The following is a 22918-nucleotide window of genomic DNA, read 5'->3' as shown; positions in this document are numbered from 1 at the left end:
AGAGTCGTCCGTTACCCGACTTAAATCTTACTTAAGCTTCATCCAGCCGAAATAGTGCATATATGTAAGGAAGTATAACAATGAAATTTACGCTAAGCATTTGTGGTTACGTGGATGTGAACAAAAAAAAAAATCTGTATTTTGTTTTCCTTGCCTCCTCTTCGGTGGTGATACTGCATGGACTAGGAGTGGTGTGACAGATTTAGGACATTTGCCCCTAAAAAGCAAAATGTACGAATCTTCGCAGTCTCACCTGAAAAATGTTGTTTCATTGGCTATGTTACGCAACTCATACTGCTGTGCAATTAAGTGAAACGAACAGAACAAACATTCTCAAACATAATCAAGAAGTGATAAAAAAATCGTGAAATTATTTAAAAAAAATGATGGTATCAAATTTTGTGGCCAATATGAACTTCCCCTTAGGGGACATGATGAAAAAAACGATTCGAAGAACCCTGATGTGTTTCGTGGGTTGCTACAGTTCGTCAGTAATCTAAACGAGCCTCTCAAAAATCATTTGGAACATATCACTGTTTAAGGTTATTCTAAGACAATTCAGAATGAACTGGTAGATTGTAAGTTGAGTGTCTGCCGATCTGAAATTCAGACTGAAATCGATGGCATTAGTTTTTCTTAGGGATTAGCAAATGGTCCTACAGACATCTCCTAAGTCAGGAAGTTTTGGTTTTTCGATATGTAGTGCATTTATTTTTGTCCTATTCTTATTAGTAATGGTATCAAGAAGTGAAATTTGTATGTACCGAAATCTACTGCAGCTCTCCCAATCCACAAGTTCACGAACCGCCACTGATTAGCATAATATTAACCATCATGAACCAAACTCTCTTTCTGATAGCTCATTCTTTCCCCTATCGCATAGCTCACATGCCAGGTCTCGCCTACTCATTTGTACTTCCGACGAAAAGAGTGTCCAACTTCGAGGTTGAGTTTTCAATGGATTATTTGTAGTCTTAGGTACCCAGGCCTTACTGTTGAGAATGTTCAATGAAAATAGGATCTACTAAGCTAATATAAGAAGTTTATGTCTGAACTTGAAATTGTCCGTTGTACAATTCACATCGAGTCCACAGTAAGCAACTTTATTGGTGGCATGAACTACGTTTAACATAATGCTCAACTTGAGTTTTAATTTGCACCATCTGTCTGTCTATCTGTCTCTGTCCGTCCGTCCGTTCCTGTCTCCATTGAGGAGAGGGCACGGACTCGGACTTTCCTCGCATGCAGGCCGCAAGGATTGGCCCGTTGTGCTGCGGATGAGCTGTTATCCTTGCACTGTACGACGTCACTGCTTTCTGTTTCACACTAAATGTGGGATTTTTTGCATTTGTACGTCAAACAAAGACGTAATCACACCAATAATTCAATTTTTGTTTACCAATTAAATTTTTATTTGCAGCTGTTACTCTAGCTACAATTTGGGTTCTGTTCCTACCATCAGTGAAGCACAGTATTTATTTCTTCCGAGAAAATCGTGAGAGCCAACTTGAAGGCATCGAGAATCCTGGAGTCGAGATTGAAGACGCAGGTGAGAACCCAATCCCATATTGGTACAAATGGAAACACACTTCCGCTACCTGTCAGCTAAGGAAATGAAATCGACTTATAGATGCTTTCAGATACTTTGGTTCGCCCTACATCTGGTATCTTACTATTGTTGCAGTTTTATAATCGCATCATCTCATATATTCATTTTAAAAGCATCTGTAACAGAACTACTGAACTACATAGGAGGATCGATAAGTAACGCACAACATTTTTTTTTTTTTTGTGGCAACGATTTTAATAGATAAGCAAAACGAAATAATGCACAAGAAAGCTGCAGCTTATACCAATATTTGAATGCAGGAATCAAATCTCTCGACACATTTCTCCCATCGTAACATCAGATTCAGTAATTTACTCAGTGGCGTATACTGGTTTAAGGGTCTGGGCTACCACCGACCCTATTATTACACAAAATATATTTTAAAATCCCTATAATAAAATTCCTTATCTATTTATATGTGAATTCCAGACGTCTTGATTGGGACGAAACTACTTTGATGACTTCGTCATTGAAATTACTGGGCCGCTTGCGAAGTTTCTGTAGAAATGACTTTTCAATGGACATCAGTGCCAAGCCGGATAAACGTTCTTGTGTATGAGTTGATCTACAGTAGGATTTTATTCGCTTCAACGCAGAAAATGTTCTTTCTACCGATGCTGACGTAGCTGGTATTGTCACAATTAATGTTGCCAATTTAAGGACTTCAGGAATAACTTGGTTCAGCTGGTTTTCATATATGGCAGATAATATTTCATGGATAGGTTTGTTCGAAAAATCAAAGACTTCTGCTGAATATATTACGCTAATTTATTTTTCAAACGTACTTGATCAAAGTGACTGCTATAGGACTGAAATAATTTGTTTAGTGCCTCATTCGGGAAGTTTTCTCTATAAGCAAAAAATTTTTGAGAATCTAGAAGATGTGTGAACTGAAGCTTTCCATAATCAGAAAATCTGTCAGTAATTTCCATGTGCATACGATCTAGTATGCTGTAGTACAGCTGCCTGTATTTCAATTCATCATCTCCTTTTCTTCGCTTTAATGGTGGTTCCATTGTATTGTCTGAAAAATTTTCATTTTCCATATTACTCCATATGGACGGAAACCCACTACGTCTGAACTCGGATATAGTATTTTTTAACTTTGATATCTCTTGCAAGCAGTATGCTATGTCTAGACTTTTTGTCTGAAGAATATTGTAGAGCACATCTGTATGTGCGAACACTCTAGCATAGACTTCTAGAAGATATATATTCTGAAACTGTGTGAAAAAATACAAATATCCTTGAGCCTGCATAATTACATCATCATCCCAGTTTTCTTCAGAGTCATTACAAATGATATTTTCAAAGAAAGCAGTCAGTTGTTCTCTGTATTCCTTTACTGTATTTACAAGCCGAGATGTAAAATTCCATCTAGTTCGTGCTATTTTTGGGAGTTTCTTTTTCATAAATTCCTTGAGTTTTCTGATCTTTTAGGAGATGATGAGAAAAATGCAGCTACACCCGACAGTGTTTTAAAAAAATGCGGCATTCTGGAATGGATGAAGTAGTTTGTTGCAAAACTAAATTGAGAACATGGCTGTAACAATGGACAAATAGTGCTTGAGGGTACTTTTCTTGAACTTTTGTTTTTAAGCCATTAATATTTCCCGCCATAACTGAAGCACCATCGTATGTCTGTGCAATTAACTTATTGCCGACATTGTATTCTGCTATAACACCTTCCACATGCTGAAACAAAGCAGCAGCAGTTTTGTCCGAACTGACATTTGTGAATCCTATAAACCATTCTTGAACATTGGCAGTACTGTCCACGTATCTTAAAACAGTGGACAATTGACTCTGATCACTTGTCATCAACAACAATGGCCACAAAAGGTGCTTCTTCTATTTCAGATTTTATGTTCTTTATCATAACCCCACTTATAGCAAATATTAAGTCATTCTGAATTGCGGGAGAAGTACCACGAAATACTGTTGAACTCTCAAGATGATTGGCCAGTAAATGGTCAAATTCACTTAAGGAACTTAAATATTCAATATAATTTCCTCTATTGTCTGATTCCACACTCTCATTATGATCCCGAAAAGCCAATTCTTGTTTTCCTAGAAAGCAGACTGCGTTAATAACACGCAGTAAAAATCTCCCGATTTTTTTTTCACGAGATCATTGTGTTGGTTGATGTGTAGAGCTTTCTGCTTATCTAGCTGTAAATCAATTCTTGTCTTCCCAAAGTTTGCAAAGTTCATGCTACTACAAATATGGGCTTTTGATTTGTTGTGTTTTAGGACTGCCGTTCGAAGGGAGTTCATATTAGAAAACCCCTCTTTTGACCACACATTAGTTTCGCGGCTAAATAACAAACATGGACAGCAAAATAGTTTAGACAGTTTAGAACTACCACACAACCAATTCCAAACATGGCCAGCAAAATAGTTTAGACAGTTTAGAACTACCACACAACCAATTCCACTTACCATATGATGTTGAAGTGAAATGGCGTGTGTACTCACGCTGTTTTTCTTTTACGTTCATGGACAAATTTAACTCAGGAGTTGGTCTTTCCATTTTCACAATTTCAACTTTCTCGTTGTTATGTACGACGGTTAAAAGGCACTTTTAATAAACCTTCTATTACACAGTCACTTTCAACACAAACCTCTCCAGAAACTTGTTCTGCCATATTTTTCACAATATCACTTAATTGGGAAATTAAAAACTTAATAATTCACAATGAATATAACTCTTAGACACTCGAACAAATCACAAATTTAAAATACTGAACTGCAAGAACACAATCACATTCATGAGCTAGCGTACTAAGCGTATTGTTGTTTCGCGCCTGCGAAGAAACCGATCACGAGAGCGGCAACTCACCCGGCCTACACTGCACGATAGAAACAGAAGGGAGCGGGGGAGGGCAGTTGTGCGACAGGACAGCGTGAGCGGAATGGTCACAGGCTACCCCTCGTAGCAGCGGTTTCTCCAGCGATGCCGCCTTGACAACTTGTTTCTTTTCGAGAGCAGAGAGCGCATATAAATCTAACAATTACTTTAATTTTAATTACTGTGGTAAAACTAATAATACAAAATTATTACATTATGTTATATTATAAACTTTATCTTTTGTAATTTCCTTGGGCTACCGCCGGTAGCCCCGGTAGTCCGCAAAATACGCCCCTGAATTTACTAATGTCGAATTCACTTCTTTCAAACGACGTATCAGACAAATAATTGAGGATATTGTCCGAGCCACTACAGGATAAGGTTGTAACAAAAAATAATATACCTATATAGCAATTCTCATTAAGCTGGCAACCGTCGCTAACAAGTACTCACTGCATAAGTTCCTTATAATGCGTTCAGTAACTCTGAAAAATTGTCCATACTACCTATTTATTTTTGCTGTATTATTAAATACAATTCCCGTGTTTGACAAAATGTAATTTTGATTACAAAGTGTCGAAAAATCTGAACGGCAAGTTTGAATAGGTAGAAAATTGGACTTATATAAGCAATTTTATAATGGATGTACAGTAGTGGCAAAAAAACCGGACCGATCTTTGTAGCTGATTTCAGAGCCTTGTTCACTCCAGAGCACGATAGACTGGTAACTAAGACTTTCGTGGTTCGAATCCTGCCTGGGAAGGAAACTTTTTTTTTTGTTCCTTATTAAAATTTATTCCCAATATTTTTCGATTGCAGCGATATTTTACTACTTAATTAACTTATTATTCCCAGAACATGAATTTTACCAGCAATTGAAAAGTATTGAGAATAAATTTGAATAAGGAACAAAAAAAAGTTTCCTTCCCAGGCAGGATTCGAACCACGAAAGTCTTAGTTACCAGTCTATCGTGCTCTGGAGTGAACAAGGCTCTGAAATTAGCTACAAGTGTCGGCCCGGTTTTTTTGCCACTACTATACCTAGTTCCGCCGAAGAATAGTTTTACGCTGTAAATCCCTACTGATTAGGCAATCCACACAACTTTTCTTCGCCACGTACGGGCTGATTATTGAAGCCTCCCTCATTTCATGTGATGTAGAAAGAACTTTTATGCTCGACCATGCCGAAATGTAGTAATTTTATACCTGGTGACAGTCCTTTAATGCATGTCATTAAAGTACACCTATTCATTAAAGTTCAGGTTTTCGATTATTCTCGGATATGCAATCGAAAGACAACTAGGGAAACGTCACGAAGGCTGGAAATCCAATACTGTCGGAGAAGGTTATGTTCTGTTACTCGTTAATTGTAAATAATATTCAAATAAATTCAATTTGTCAACTCGTTTTTCAATGTCGAATTCAATTTCAAGGTTATATCAAGATTAATTTTTATCTTACTCTCTAGATTATATCAAGGTCGTCGACATTCGTTTCGCAGAAAAATCAATACTTTCGCGTCTGCGCACATCTCACAATTTATGAGGTAGGCTATTGCACTCACTCACATAACAATAACATGAATACTTATTAATAATTTCAAGTTAGAAATATGGTCGAGCATAAAAAGTCGTATGAAACTTGCCTATAATGGTAATTAAGACGCTCGTATGAAAATTATGAAACTCGCTTGCGCTCGTTTCATAAACATCCTCGCGACTTAATTACTACCATTATAGGCTCGTTGCATAATGTACTATTCTATGCACAAGTTTATTTTGCGGTCGGAAGAAACAAGTTGAATCCTGAAAACACGGGAAATGTTGTTGTACCACAAAGTTTCATACAGTCAGGAAAGAAAATGGATTGTCTGCATTATACTGTTTTTATTAAATTAGCAACAGCCAATAAGGCAATACGTAAGAAGTTAAAGTGGTTGTGCTTTTCTTTATGTCCAATAATTTAAATACAGTCGAAATCTGTTATAACGACTCTGAAGGGACCGGTCATTATAGCCGATAGTCGCACAAACCAGTTTTTTTGCTAAAAAATTCATATCTGTAAATTTTAGGCTGCACACTTACATAGTTAATGAACAGAATAGAGTTAAAACTTCAAAAAATGTAACAGAAATACAGTATGTACAATATTTACAATACAGTATTTGTGGAAAGGGACTGGAGAGGAATTTTTCTTTTAATATTTATATAGTAGGCCTACGTATAGGAATAATATGCCGAAAAATATGAAAACCTATAATAAGTGAGAAAAGAAGTAGAAACAATGTAAATTGTCCAATAATGTAGTACATACATGGTCTTGGCTAAAGAATGAGATAAAATGTTGAGCATGTTTTAAACTTACAGCTCATGCATTTTGTCAAGACACTCGCAATGTGCAGTACGGGAACAACGTTTCTGTCGGTGGGGGGTAGGAATAGAAGGGAAGATCGGGCGTGTGTCTATCGAGTTCAAGGCAAAAACTAACCCATCCCCTTATAATTCGTAAGTATACTCATCAGATCTCGTGCACAGCTTTGTAGAAAGAGTGGGGGAGTGTCTTGACAAAAGGCATGATCTGTACTAAGTGCTGTATAGTATAATAGTCTTGAATGACACATCCCCGTTCCAATTACTGTATTACAAAAATTATGTACTTAACATTACAAAAATAAAAACCCTATACATAAATTACACTAAGACCTACACTTTCTCCTGTTTTTCTTTTTAAAATGTCCTGTACCGTACATATTAGAAAAATTCAACACACACAACCACAAAACATCAATAACGAATACACTATTATTCCACTTCTGTAGCTACTTTAGAAAAAAATAACACATTATTGGAATTTAATTTTCTGGTTTCCTACAACCAGAGCAAAGACAGTCTACAATCTAACTGAAAACAAGAGTTTGAAAATAAGTGTTACATTCTTGTCAGTAATCCCCAAATATGTAACAAACAAAAATAAATATTGGACGTTATACGCGATAAATTTCTCCGAAAATGTGATAAAAATACGTCGTTTTATACGATAAATTGTAATAAGCGATATCGTAGTAAGCGATTTTTTATATACAGTATTTATATAGGATTTAGATGGGACTGTTAGATTTCGCCTTTATAGCCAATACGTCGTTAAAAGCGATGTCGCTATAAACGGTTTCGACTGTATTTTCCATTATACGGCTAGTGTTTTGTTTCTCGTGGGATTCTATATTATGGTAAGTTTGCTGTCGCTTAAGTTTAATGCACATAAGTGCATATTTCGGCGTTTTAAAGTGCATATCTGCATGCTTATTCTAGAGTTTTTAGTGCATTTTGATTCTCAACACTACTGATTACAGTATTTATTCGCATTTGTATTTCAGAGGTATCCACAAAATTGTCGCCAGATACTACTGACGCTGAATCCAAGTCACGTTCTTCTTCACAAATTCAACCAGTCGCCAGTCATGTTCGTACTGAAAGCAGGTGGAAGGCAGCTTGTCGTTACATGTGGCAAGATCTCACTCAAGCTTATTCTAATTTCTACGTAATCAAGTGGTCTATATGGTGGGCGCTCACAACATGCGGTTTCCTGCAGGTAGGAGCTAAATTGCAAAGCATCAATACCGATACTAAGTACGATTTACAAAAGAATACATTTGAAAAATTGCATAATTAAACTTTTTCCCTTAAAGGGATAGGTATAACTTCAGCACTGGAGAATTTTTTTATATGACATTTTTTCTCAGTATAAGGTAAAGGTACCTAAGACTACGCAGTCTCTAAGATTGCGCAGTGTCATATTTTTATAGTTGGCAGCATTGTTAATTCCCGCCATTCCGTTCAGAGAAGTTGCTTATCAGGTATAACTCTGTGGTCTAAAGTGTTTGTGTGAAAGTGGATATATAAAGATTTATTGGATCAGAATTAGATGAAGGATAGGTGGAGCGGAGAAAAATTCTCTCCGGCACCGGGATTTGAACCTGGGTCTTCAGCTCTACGTGCTGACGCTCTACCCACTGAGCCACACCGGATTCCCATTCCGATACCGGATTGAATCCTCTCAGTCTAAGCTCCACCACCTCTTAGGTTCCCTCTAGTGGCCAACCCTCATGCACTGCATCACAGATGTGTAACAGTGGCTCAATGTCGAACACATTAAGGGGAGGCAGAGGTGAATATTTCAAAATCCACAAAATTTATTCGATTTGTTTGAAATTGATCATGGATACTAAGTATGTTATTAGTAATGGACATACCAAGTTTCAAGTTTCTAAGTACAATAGTTCTGTAAATATTCATAATTTTACAAAACTTTATATCGTTTGATATAAAATGCTCCATGCACCATATTGTAAGAAATTTTCAAAATACTTTTTATTTATATGTTCAGAGAAGGTATATAAATAAAGATAAGTATTAGTTTATTATGGGAATAATATAGTAATAGAGTTGTCTTGGTTTTAATTTCATGCTTTAAAGGGCACAAAATCAAAAACTAACATCGGAATATGAAAATATAGTGTATAAAGATAATAAAAATGGAAAAAAACCAAATTTTCTTTAGTTTTGTTTAAAATTTCACTTCTGTCTCCCCTTAATGTGCAGAGGTGCACTCATTACGAGTGACTGAGTGGCCGGGATTCGACGGAATGAGCGCTGTTTTAAATCACTAGGTGATTATTTTCGCATATCATAATTATTACGATGTACCGAAGTACATATGATATTTCCATGCAGAAATTCTGCGTCATCATATGATGAAGGAATGGAAATCCAGTGTGGCTCAGTGGATAGAGAGTCAGCACGTAGAGCTGAAGACCCGGGTTTAAATCCCGGTGCCAGAGAGAATTTTTCTCCGCTCCACCTATCCCTCAACATATGATGACGCAGACTTTCTGCATGGAAATATCATATGTACTTCGATGGGTCAGAATTTATTTTACCCACATTCTCTTATAAATTTGCATATGGAGAAGGTTAAGTTTATTTAACAATTCCAACGATATAAACCTGCATGCATGTAAGGCATTTTACTGTTGCTAGACAAATACATATCCTACGTTATTCACTTTTCCCTGTTTGTCTAAGTAAACACTCTTGCCATTTAATGATTACAATGCAGAACTGTGTAGAATTCTACAAGGATGCGCATCAGTGCGAATCTTACAGGCAGAAAGCAATCTTACAGGCACATTTCCTCTCATACAACCAGTTTTTAGAAATGAAATATTATTTCTTGCAGCTTTCTACTCTAGTGTGTCATGATTTCGACGCATGTTAGGAAATCAGACAGGAAATCAGACAAGAAATGTTAGAGAAAAGTCGAACAAGAATTGAAAATGGTGAAAACATAGGGAAATGGAGATCAAATTTCCTTAGCAGTCGAACCTGAGATTATTGAACAGGCATTAATTTCACCAGCTATGATCTCTCTGTTACCAAAGACAGTGGAGTCAAAGAAAAGGAAACGAATTTTAAAAAATCTGACATGTTGTCTTCCTCTCCGTATAAGAACTCTCTTATAGAAAACACTGAAAACTTCTAGCAATAAGAAACGCTGCAAAAATACCAGTTCTAGTGATTCTTCAGCTACAACAAAAAAGTCGTGCAATATTAAACAATGCAGGAAGAGCTTCAATTACGACAGCCCATCAGCATCAATTTCATCGTATCGGACAGTTTCAGAAGGAAAAATTTTCTGTCCTGATTGTGACGAAACCTATGAAGAACCAATTTCTGAGGACTGAGTGCAGTGTAGTGGGTGCAAACAGTAGTGGCATGAAGATTGTTCACACTACGAAGGCGTTGGACTTTTTAAATGGTGACACATGTTGACGCACAATTTTAAAGGACAACGTGCGCAGACTTAAAGGACAGTGCCTGTAAAATTGCACGTTCACAACTTCTCAAAGAAGAATTTTTGTAAAGAACAAATATTTCATTCTTGTAACTTTTTTCATATTATTGTGACCTTAAGGGTAAAGAGTTTCGTTTCATAAATACAGTTTTTATACTGGTCTCAAAAATGAGTATCTAAGGACACATAATCCACTAAGTGCGTAATCTTAGGAGCATTTACCTTAAGTAGCTTATACAAAGTTGCAAATTAACAACAGAAAACCCTATTTTTTCATTATAATAAAATTATTCTCAATTTTCCAACATTAATTTAAGTGTATAATTGAATTATTCAAAACTGCAGCTCCTTCTTCTTCACTTAGAAATTGGTTCAAAGGAATAAAATAAATTATTCCCAGTCATGAATTGCAGAAAACTGACATGTCCGAGCAATTCAGATTTTTTCCAGCAAATACTAAAGAAAAGCATTCAGGTTCATGTGTGTCATACACTACTTATTATTATGATTTAATGAACAAAATAGTAATTTTAAATAACATATGCTTTTGAAGGTAATAAGTTTATTTATTTATTTATTTATTTATTTATTTATTCACTTATTTATTTATTTATTTATTTATTTATTTATTTATTTATTTATTTATTTATTTATTTATTTATTTTATTATGTATTTAATCTGACAGGATTAAGGTCATAAGGCCTTCTCTTCCATCCTACCAGATAGCACATATAAATACAAACAAGAAATACAGATGCTGATGAAACTAATACAAATTAAGTTAAAGCCCTATAGAGGGTCAACATGGTCAAAAGAACACTATAGAGCGCTCATCGAGCTAACACAAGAAAAAAATAAAAGAAAGAAAGAAAGAAAGAAAGAAAGAAAGAAAGAAAGAAAGAAAAACAGATATAGCAATGATGATAGTGATATTGTCCGACAGTCTCTGACATGGTCAGAGAGAGAATTCCAGAGGCGTGGAATCGATATTTTGTGTCTCTTGAAAAATTTACTCAAATGGACATGTATGCAATTCATGATTCAAATATATTATAGCACAGAATACCGTGTTGTTCACACTACACGCTCTTGATCAGTTGAAATTTTCAGGAATTAAATTCCCCTCTTCATGTTTTGTTATATTTTTGGATATCATTTGTTGTTGGAATTGACATTCCGAGTTTTTTTAAATCAATATTTCCTCGTCTGCATTCAGGATGGTGAAGATTTACGAAAATAAACCTGTCGATTGCATTCATCGCCGTAAATACGTATTTAGTTAAGAATAGCAATGGGGCTGATGTAAATCATATAAAATAAAAACACTGGTATAAAGATCAAAACTTCAGTCCACACTATACAGAGTGTCCACAATGAAACTCCAACATTTTAAACAAATATAGTGCAAAGGAAAATATGTATACTATTATTATTATTATTATTATATATGAAATTGTTAATGTAACTCATCAAGTTTTTAGTGTTACTCATATAATTCAGTTCAGTGCACTTGCACATGGGTGCCTTGGGTGGTGCGAAGAATGTCAAACCTACAGTTGATTTCATGCCATGTGTTGTTAGACATATTTTCTGTCACAGAGTTTATGGCATCTTTCATGCTACGTTTTAAGTCCATTATGTCATTAACTCTTGTAGTGTATACCCTGTCTTTAACAAAACCCCCGAAGACAAAATCTAGTGGGGTAATGTAGGGGACCGCCACGGCCAATCCAACGATTGGCGCCCAATACGGGAAGCTAATATTATTTTGTTTCTGAATAATTCGGAAAACAAAGTATTTATTTCATTTAGTACTATTTCAAATTTTAGGCAATGTTTTAAACCAAATTAAATCAGTGCTACAACTACAAATCAAACTCTCTCTCTCTCTCTCTCTCTCTCTCTCTCTCTCTCTCTCTCTCAATCTCAATCTCACATCACTCGATAATTTGCTAAATATTTTATGTGCAGGTGCTAAACTACGTCCAGATGTTATGGCAGATGATCATTGATAACAACCATCTAGACAGCAAGACGGATATTTACAATGGGGCAGTGGAAGCTCTGTACACTGTAATTGGTAGGTACTTGTATAGATGGAGTGAAGAATACCACCTGGTCTGGTATGGTTTATTGACTTCACTGGCTTTGAGTTAGAGGCCATATAGGGTCTTACACACGCAGGATGCACTCTTCAATAAATAACAATAAATTAATATAGACTACATATGAAACTATTTCTGACCTAAGTGCCAGTAGATATGTGAGTGAAGTAGAGTGGAGTGATTGATATGGTTTATTCCAGTATATGCGTAATTCTGTAATTTGCGCAATTGTTTTGTAGCGGATTAGGGAGAGAGACTTGATCATGACTTCTGTACTGTTCATTTCATTATTATATACATATACAAGGGAGAGTCAAAAAATAACCTTAATAATGGTTTTATTAATTGAATATGTTCAATAACACTACAAACTACAAACACTTCATCACTTTTCAACATGGTCTCCACTACGTTCAATGCAAGTGTTCCTGTTATTACTTACTTACTTACTTATGGCTTTTAAGGAACCCGCAGGTTCACTGCCACACTCACATAAGCCCGCCATCGGTCCCTATCCTGTGCAAGATTAATCCACTCTCTATTATCATATCTCACCTCCCTCAAATCCATTTTAATATTATCCTCCTATCTACGTCTCGGCCTCCCCATAGATCTTTTTCCCTCCGGCCTCCCAACTAACACTATATATGCATTTCTGGAAATGTTAAATGTTATGTTTTATTTAACGACGCTCGCAATTGCAGAGGTTATATCAGCGTCGCCGGATGTGCCGGAATTTTGTCCCGCAGGAGTTCTTTTACATGACATTAAATCTACTGACATGAGCCTGTCGCATTTAAGCACACTTACATGCCATCGACCTGGCCCGGGATCGAACCCGCAACCTTGGGCATAGAAGGCCAGCGCTATACCAACTCGCCAACCAGGTCGACGCATTTCTGGATTCGCTCATACGTGCTACATGCCCTGCCCATCTCAAACGTCTGGATATAATGTTCCTAATTATGTCAGGTGAAGAATACAATGCGTGCAGTTGTGCGTTGTGTAACTTTATCCATTCTTCTGTAACTTCATCCCTCTTAGCCCCAAATATTTTCCTAAGAACCTTATTCTCAAACATCCTTAATGTCTGTTCCTCTCTTAAAGTGAGAGTCCAAGTTTCACAACCATACAGAACAACCAGTAATATAAAAAACTGAACACACGATACAAATGGTTACGCCTGACTTGCTCAGCAGAGTCCATGAAGAGTTGTTACGTCGCGCTTACATCTGTGCATTCAGCAGAATGGGAAACATTTTGAAAATTGTACACCATAATTTGTCAACTGTTTTTACATTTATGTGTATAAAAGTTTAACCGAGCGAGCTAGCGGCGTGGTAGAGGGCTGGCCTTGCATTCGGGAGGTCCGGGGTTCGATCTCAGGGGCCGGCAATCCTAACAGGTTTTTCATGGTTTCCTCAGTTATTTCCAGGCAAATGCCGGGATTGTACCTCTTGAAAGTCCGGCCATTGACGGCGATCCTTCCCTTAATCCTTTCATATGTGTGAATGAATGCTGTGTAATGTCTTAAATGTTTGTGTTGTATCGGAGGTGGCCCTGGCATTGAGCTGATCCCTCGTCTGGGGAGGCCCTCCATGTCCTTGTGTGGTCAAAAAAGTATGTATGTGATCCAATAGATTAATTCCTCTCCCGACAGGTCGCGGCCCTGTAAGGTCCGTGTGGCATGGGTTGTATAAATGAAGCTAAAAGGGAGAGCGCGGGTGCTCGTGTAAAGGGGGTTAAGTCAAATTGTAAGGCATGTAAACTTCTCTCCTTTGGTACTGAACAAAACACCTTTGTCACAAAATAGGGAGTACTGTAATTGCATCATAGATGGAAGAATGATTTCACCCCTTTAACACAAGAAAAAAGTAATTCTGGAGAGTTGAAATCTGTACTTATTCCAGTTTAGTGAAATCATACTTAACCCCCTTTACACGAGCACCCACGGGTTAAACTAAGGTAAAGAAAGAAAGAAAGAAAGAAAGAAAGAAAGAAAGAAAAAGAAAGAAAGAAAGAAAGAAAGAAAGAAAGAAAGAAAGAAAGAAAGAAAGAAAGGTTTATAACACTAACGATTCTTTTGTTTAATAGCACTGGCATCGAGGGGAGGGGTTGTTTATTTCCAAATCGACTGTACGGCATCGAGAAGGCTTCTTTCTCGTGAGGATGAACATCATTTAAAAAACATATCCAATATAGTTAATTTTTCGATAGACTCGTTACTTATGAAAAACTCTACACTAATTCCTCCAACTTATATACTATAAAATGCATTTTGGACATGGGATGAAGCATGAGAATCAACATATTTGCTACCTTTCATAACAAAGAGAAGAGCATTATTTTGAATAATTATGCGTGGGATAACAAGTGTAGTAAATGTAGTCTGTAATGACGTTACCCCCAAACTCAGAGAAATAAATCGCTAGGGAATGCATAAGTCGATCTGTTTAACAACTGGTCAGTTACAGAACATGAACAAAATCTGTCCAGTAGTTTAGGAAAAATGACTATACAGGCGGACGAACAAACAGGAAACTGAAAACCTTTAAATCGATTTTATGCAGCATCACAGCCTATTTTCTCTGATGACAACGTAAAAACTATTTTTAGTATTATTCTAGTCTCAAACATTATGGTAGTCCTAGCTATTTTTGAAATGTGAATGTAGGCCAGAACTCGTTGTTGAATGTCCTGAACTTAGGTTTTTGTGTGTCACAGACTCCTGAGCACTTTCTGGTCTTGGTACAGGGGCAGTCACTTCTTTGCTGTGCGGCTGGGTGACGCTCAACTGGCAGGTTTACGGGGAGGCCACTTTAGCAGCGTGTGCGCTCGTAGAAGGCGCTCTGTTGATGCTCTCTACACAGACCGATACCATGCTGGTCGCCTACGTGTACTACATCTTGTTCGGAGTGATCCATCACACCATGATCACAGTTGCCAAGTAAGCGCCAGTTGATTCACTTTCAGTTATGTGGTGATAATTAAACCGTGGAACTTCATTCAATGGCATGCTTTTACTGATTTGGCATATTGAAAAAGTGAAAATGAATCTTTGCCGGTCATGGTTTTTACGTTCCAATGAAGCTAACTTAATTTTGCATAAATGGGTATTTCGAGATATGCATATACATTTTTATTTTTGCATATTTAAATGCATATATTAACATTTTTTCTTGTTTTTCGCCATTTATTATCTAATTTTAAAATTTTCTCTGACTATTAGGACATTTTTACTATGTCATACTACTTTTGACCAATAAAACGGTACGAAAGGACGTCTTTCAACCAATCATGGCTGCTTGTCACACAATTTATCACATTTGTTTATTTTTATCCAACGAGTTAGATACTATAGAGAGGCTAAAGACCTCTGATAAGCGCTCCCTGCGGAGGCCAATAATACTATGGATCGTACCCTACAAAACATGGCGGTCTATAGTACCACCAGCCTCCGCAAGGAGTGCTTATCAAAGGTACACTGCCTCTTTGACTAATGTGTCCCGTAGTTTCCAATGAATACTTTATTTCATATTCTTGTATTATACACTTTCAATAATAATATTTCACAACATATCTATTATTGGTACGTCAAACCAAAGGTCCCGGGTTCGATACCCGGCTCCGGAACAATTTTTCCCTCGAAATTATTCATATCTATTATTATTATTATTATTATTATTATTATTATTATTATTATTATTATTATTTGTATTATTTGTATTAATTGTAGACTTGGGTCAGTGGAAGAACAGGCCTTAACTCTGCCAGATAAAATAAAATAAATTATATTTTTCGGATACATCAATATTTAATTTAAACATTTCGCTATAGGTTTTGTAAAAGCTGATTTATAAATGAAAAAGTAATAGTTAAGACTTTAAAATTTCCAAAAATGTCTCATTCCCTCGGATTTAAATGAAATGTACCATAAATCATAATATTCGTTGCTGGATAATTAAACCCTCTCAATACAGGTACCATTGCCCCAGAGAATTATAAGATAAGACGGACTGAGCATAAGCGAAATATCTGTATTAATAAGTTTGTACCATCAAGAGTTTAGTATTTATTATGTTTATAGGGCCTACTCCAATTTCCTTGTCATTAATGTGTAGGGCTCTTTTTGTTAACAAAGAGGAAAGTTAGCACTTGCATCACACACAATTTGTCATTATTGTTCAAAATAATGTAAGAACAGTTTTATTCTGAAAAAGCCTCTGCCTAGTTGCGAGACACGTGTGAGATCAATATTTGTTTCAAATTATATTAGAGTACACGATGTCTCCATCACGCGAAAAGAAGTGTAGCTACCTGTGGCTCCTGTTGTTTCTGATAACAATGTTAATCGTAAGTATCTTATCGTTTCAAAAAATGTGGTGAGTTATGGATCATGAGTAACTTTCTATTAGTGTCATTCTTTAATTATTATGTTGCATACTAAGAAGTTATTTGTAGTTTTAATAATTGCAGTTTTCAAAAGTTCTCTTTGTTAATTCCAATTTCAAATGAATTTTTCTCAATAACTTAATTATTGGATTTTTTTAATTTTCGCCATTATCTTTCCTATATTTTACTCCTATTAGTTACATACGTCGTCTCTCTTGAAATCACCTGGTGAGCACTGAATTACATAATTTCATATTAGGTTAGATTAGCTGTAAGGTAATTAAATTTGTGACGAAGTCAAAAAGTTATTTATTTTTTTTCTGCCGAATACATTCATATTTCATCCGTCTTTAGGTGCTTTGCTTTGGTTGTATAGAGTATAGCTTGTCATTTAATATCTGGGCTATATTTAGTGAAAGTAATAAAACATAGGCCTACAGCTGTTATAAAACGTAAAGTTTTGTTTGTATTTTACTTTTTACTTATCAACATAGTCTTAATATGTAACTCAATTCACAATAATACTAACTTCGTCACAGTCATTTCCTACAACATCCGAGCCACGCCCCTTTGTTTTGACTAACCAAAATATGGCGGACCAATGTTCAATTGTCTTCAACTGTCAGAGGTCTTCAGCCTCTCTATAGTATCTAGCTCGTTGTTTTTATCATTTCTCTAGCATTTCTTTTTATCGCTTCCCTCGCATTTGTTTCTTTGTTTGCCAACATTTCAAACCGCAAATTCTTTAAGGTACTAAGAGTTTGAAACATGCTTTGCGATCTTCATTTGTTTCCCGCATAGACAGTCGACTGAAAATGGCGACTCTGTTCAAATATCTTGGTGAAGGAAACATTAGTGAAATAGAATTTTAGCAAGTCAATTAATATCTATTTCATTGTATTAGAGTACTTTGTTTCTTCTAATCTCTATATACTTTCTTCTGTTTTTATCACCTCCCTACCATTTGTTTCTTTGTTTGCCAATATTTCAAACTGTAAATTCTTTTTCGGTACTATAAAACATGCTTTGTGATCGTCATTTGTTTACCGTATAGACAGTTAACTGAAAATGGCAGCTCCGTTCAAACGTTTTGATGAAGCTAGCGTTAGTGAAATAGAATTTTAGTAAGTCAATTAATATTTTATTTAGAGTACTTAATTTCTTCTAAACTCTATGTACGGTACTTTCTTCTGTTTTATCACCTCCCTACCATTTGTTTCATTGTTTGCCAGCATTTCAAATAGTAAATTCTTTTTCGGTACTATAAAACACAACGAGTTAAGAAGAAAGAGAAGACTATAGAGTGGTCATGTTGTCCTGTACAGCGCTCTTTGCGGTGCCACCGCGAAACACGGCAGATCTGAGCTAAGCGCCCACCTTTGTAAAAATTCGTCTGCTTACAATGTTGTATAACGGAGGTAAGAAGCACAAAAAAACGAAGAAAAAACATGCTTTTTGTTTGTGCTGCATATAACTGCAATGTCAAAAGGAAAAAGACAACTGATATATCATATTTCATGTAAATTTTATGAAGTTAAGTCCATAGTTTTGTTAATTAGCAGCATTTTTTTCATGCATAAATGTGTAACAACGCCCGGCATAAACAAAATAAATGGTTCACTGTTAATGTACTTAAACTAAATACGGATAAAATCAATACAATTCCGTTTCAGACCCAGTGAAAAACAAATAGCAATACAATATTAAAACTGTATTTCGACACCGGCATCCTTTATTTCTGCTCCTTCTGTCCTTACTGCTTATACAAGAAGACGATGAGCTGTAGCTTATAAGAAGTAGGCCTATTTCGAAGACAAACGATTAATCAAATAAATGGTTTACTAGTAATAAAGTTAAACTAAATACGGATAAAACCGCTACAATTCCGTTTCAAACCTAGTATAATAGCAATCAAATATTAAAATTGTATTTCGACACTCGCATCCAAAATAACGCAAAACTCTGGGGTAGGTCGTATTGTTGTTAGTATTTTGACTGGAAGGACATGAAAGAACATAATTGAGCACCCACGTGCAATAATGGGTTAAGTATGAATATATATTTTCGTAACTACTTACCCCATTATAGTACGTGGGTGCTCAATTATACACTAATAATAATCTGTGGTGCCACAGGCCTTGAAAGGCTCAGACAGACCAGCCGGCTGTTGGCTTCACGTTCACACTTCGATAATAATTATACTTTACTGTAACAAAAAAACTGAAAGCGAGTTCTGTCATGTTTCACCCACGTTACAAGCTTGGAGGTAAAGGTTGTTTACTGCAGATAGGGCCTACTTTCATTCTATATCTTATGGTATAGTAAATAGTTTTCCAACCTGTAGAGACTGGGAAAACAATTTAATAAAATCATCCGAATCATACTCGTTCATTTTATAGGCAATCTTGCAGGTCGCATTTAAAAGAACCTAGGAATATTAACATTTTCTTCAGTATATTTGCTAGGACTTCTTGTCATACTGCATGACAATTTTGCTTTGGTTATTCTTTTAAGCATTCCTTCTAGGAATAGCTCAAGTGTTTTAAATTTAGCGTACATAAGTTTAGATTAAGTTCCTAGCACGTATTTGACGAAATACTAGGTTTTTCCACTTCAGTTTAACTGATTTATGCAAACGAAATTAAGACAGCTGACGATTCTAATGTCCGTTATCACCACGCCCACTTTGTTTTGGGCGCATAAGTTCATTACCGACGATCGTTCAATTTTCTTCAGACATGGCGGCGCAATGACCACTCTATATCTTTCTCTTTCTAACTCGTTGATAAAACATGCTTTGCGATCGTCATTTCTTTACCGTATAGACAGTTAACTGAAAATGGCAGCTCCGTTCAAATGTTTTGATGAAGCTAGCGTTAGTGAAATAGAATTTTAGTAAGTCAATTAATATTTTATTGTATTAAAGTACTTTTATTTTGAAAATGGGAAACATTAATTGCCGGACCCTGTATTAGTGGAATGAAAGAGGAAAGGGAGTACCCCTCTGCAACATTTGGTCTGTCCACCATAAATTTCATTACAACTAGGCCGAGGATTGAACCAGGCCTGAGCTTACAAGCAAACATTCTGATGGGGGCAGAAAGAAAAGTTATTTTTTTTTCCTTTCACCATGTTAATAATGTAAAAAGAAGTGCTTATACAAATTTTGGCCACTCGACCACAATTACTAGGGCCGTAAAAATAAGTTCGCCAGGGGACGTTAACAGAAAGAAAACACAATTTCATTGGAAAAATTTATTGGAACAGACATAGCAATTAAGCTATTTTTCATCATATTCCCCACTGCAATTGTGACATTTGTCACATCATGGGATCGACAGAGAGGTGCAGACGGTTGTCAAACGCTGGTTCCGATTTCAGGCGGCTGACTTCTATGACACAAGGATACAACAATTGATCCCTTGGCATGACAAATGTCTCAATGCCAGTGAGGTATATGTTGACAAATATCGCAACAATTTCTGTATCTCTTTCAATAAATCTTTCTGTGCAATTGTGCTTTTTTCTGTAAACTGCCTCAGAGAAAAATCACTTTCTGGACGACCTCGTAATTGCAGTCGAGTGGCCAGAATTTGTATAAGCACTTCTTTTGACATTATCAACATGGTGGAAGAGAAAAAAATAACTTTTTTATCTGTCCCCATCAGAATGTTTGCTTGTTAGATAAAAAACCAACACACTAGAGCTGAGGCGCAGACGTGGCTCTACATTGTTTTCTATTAAATTTCTTCTGTTCACTCATGTACCACAACATACACTGTATCAGACATCTCAGTATGCAACAGTAGGTCTATTACAGAAGTCTTTATAAAGTGCAGCTATTGTTAAAAGTTTAAACTTAATTATATCAGATTATACATAAAAGGAGCACAAGTAAATAAACTGTGTGGTTTTGTTTCTTTGTAGCGCGGAAGTTGCAAAGCACATCAATGAAGACAGTTATGGCCTCATTTTTGGATTGAATACCTTCCTTGCAGTGGCATTCCAGACCATTTTGACGGTAATTGTAGTAGATAAGAGAGGTCTGGCACTCGACACCTCAACACAGGTGAGTAATATAAAAATAACTTCCAGTTTTTTGCATATCCATTATCATAGTCATCCTCTTTCATAATATTGTTGTACAGCCCTAGATACAAAAAAATTACTCCTCTCCTTTAGCGTGAATTTGTCCAAGTCCACTTCAGGCAGCGCCTGGTTCACACGATTAAGAAAAAATTTCTTCACGTGTAAACCTAAGCTCTCACGGAATCAACCGAAGTCTTCTGAAGAGGACATAGCATATTGCAGCCGGTTATTATTTTTTTATGTCTAAGAATTTAATTAGCACCCAAATACTGCTCCTTTCTTCTTCTTTTATTATTATTATTTAACTTCTCCTTTCCACCGACTTCACATATAATGCAATGTAAGAAAGAATATCTTTGAACAAACGCTAGACTAGACGGCATTTTGGAAGGCGGTCAGCTGCTAAATGCGCCATAGCATTTCTGGTATGTGGCATCACAAGCGTATACAGTAGAACCAATCGGAATCAGTCTATAACAAGTACTTCCCAAGTTCGTTTGTTCACGTGTGAGTGTTTCAATACATTGAATAAGTAAAACTAACATTTACTGTGTGTGTAAGATAAATAAATCCATTTTAATATTATCCTCCTATCTACGTCTTGGCCTCCCCAAAAGTCTTTTTCCCTCCGGTCTCCCAACTAACAATCTATATGCATTTCTGGATTCGCCCATACGTGCTGCATGCCCTGCCCATCGCAAACATCTGGATTTAATGTTCCTAATTATGTCAGGTGAAGAATACAATGCGTGCAGTTCTGCGTTGTGTAACTTTCTCCATTCTCCTGTAACTTCATCCCTCTTAGCCCCAAATATTTTCCTAAGCACCTTATTCTCAAACATCCTTAACCTATGTTCCTCTCTCAGAGTGAGAGTCCAAGTTTCACAACCATACAGAACAACCGGTAATATAACTGTTTTAAATGGATTTGAGGGAGGTGGGATATGATGATAGAGACTGGATTAATCTTGCACAGGATAGGGACTGATGGCGGGCTTATGTGGGGGCGGCGGTGAACCTTCGGGTTCCTTAAAAGCCATTTGTAAGGAAGTAAGTAAGATAAATAAATGGAAGAAGAGACTGTAAAAAGACAAGTATTGCGCAGGCAGGCGCGGAAAATAGTGTTTAAGGTGTATAATTATTTTTAAAAAATGTTGACGAGCAGAAAGTCTCTCGTGATCACAGAACTTTTCGTTTTGTTACAGTTCATGGTTTACGGATCCTATTACCTGGTGCTTGGAGCGGTGTTTGCTTGCATGGGCGTGTACACTCTGATCAGAGTGATAATGAAAAAAAGAGAAGTACAACAATAGGTATCACAAGCGCATTGTAACCAGTAGACACGGGCTTCCAATTGATTCTGACACCTGGTTTTATCTCTTGCTCAGTATAACAAAATATTAATCTATGTGCAATATTCAGTATGTCATCAATAAACGAACCTCTCAAATACTTTTTTCACCTTCTGTGTATAATTTTATTTGTGTCTCGAACACTGAAATTCTGCAAGTTGACAAGCCTTCTGTTAACATATTATGGAAGTACAGCAATTATTTCAACTTGTTGTAGTTACGATAAATGCCTTTTGATCAGGCAAGTGAAATAATATACTACACATTACCAGTGTTGCCAAATCAGCTGATTTCCTGCTGATTGTGGCAGATTTTATTTCCTTGAAGCCACAAAAATCAGCCGACAGCCGAAAATCTGGAAGATTTTCTACATTCCTTTAGTGACTGCATTATTTTAGGCAATGAAATTATTAATTATTGGCTTCGTCATTCAACTAGTGAAATTGGACGGTGTTTGGGTAAAGGGAGATAAGTCATAAAAATAAGTTTAGATAAGTGAAAATTATACTTCGGATCATTATCGAAAATAATTTCCTACACAAACAAACTCATCAAATGCTAGTATTATTTTGTTTCTTGCACACCCACTTTAGAATTTAATTTGTGTATTCACCTGGGGAACAAATTTCTAGTTAACCAAAAAAATCACAACTCGGTTACTGATCGGTT

At 36.2% G+C, this 22918-nt stretch overlaps 1 protein-coding gene across 6 annotated transcripts in view; it reads left to right on the top strand.

Annotated features, from left to right (window-relative positions):
• The window catches only part of LOC138696027 (thiamine transporter 1-like), a 94660-nt gene extending 72311 nt beyond the window's left edge, over positions 1-22349 (top strand). For all 6 annotated transcript variants that reach the window (XM_069820510.1, XM_069820511.1, XM_069820512.1 and 3 more), the window contains 6 exons: positions 1421-1549; positions 7834-8048; positions 12283-12391; positions 15171-15363; positions 20736-20877; positions 22103-22349. In XM_069820510.1, coding sequence (XP_069676611.1) covers positions 1421-1549; positions 7834-8048; positions 12283-12391; positions 15171-15363; positions 20736-20877; positions 22103-22210 — 896 coding nt within the window. In that variant the 3' untranslated portion in view covers positions 22211-22349. The remainder of the gene's footprint in view (positions 1-1420; positions 1550-7833; positions 8049-12282; positions 12392-15170; positions 15364-20735; positions 20878-22102) is intronic.
• The last annotated feature ends 569 nt before the right edge of the window (positions 22350-22918 follow it).

Source organism: Periplaneta americana, chromosome 3 (assembly GCF_040183065.1).
Source record: "Periplaneta americana isolate PAMFEO1 chromosome 3, P.americana_PAMFEO1_priV1, whole genome shotgun sequence".
NCBI lineage: Eukaryota > Metazoa > Arthropoda > Insecta > Blattodea > Blattidae > Periplaneta > Periplaneta americana.
This window is presented reverse-complemented; position numbering and strand designations above follow the sequence as displayed.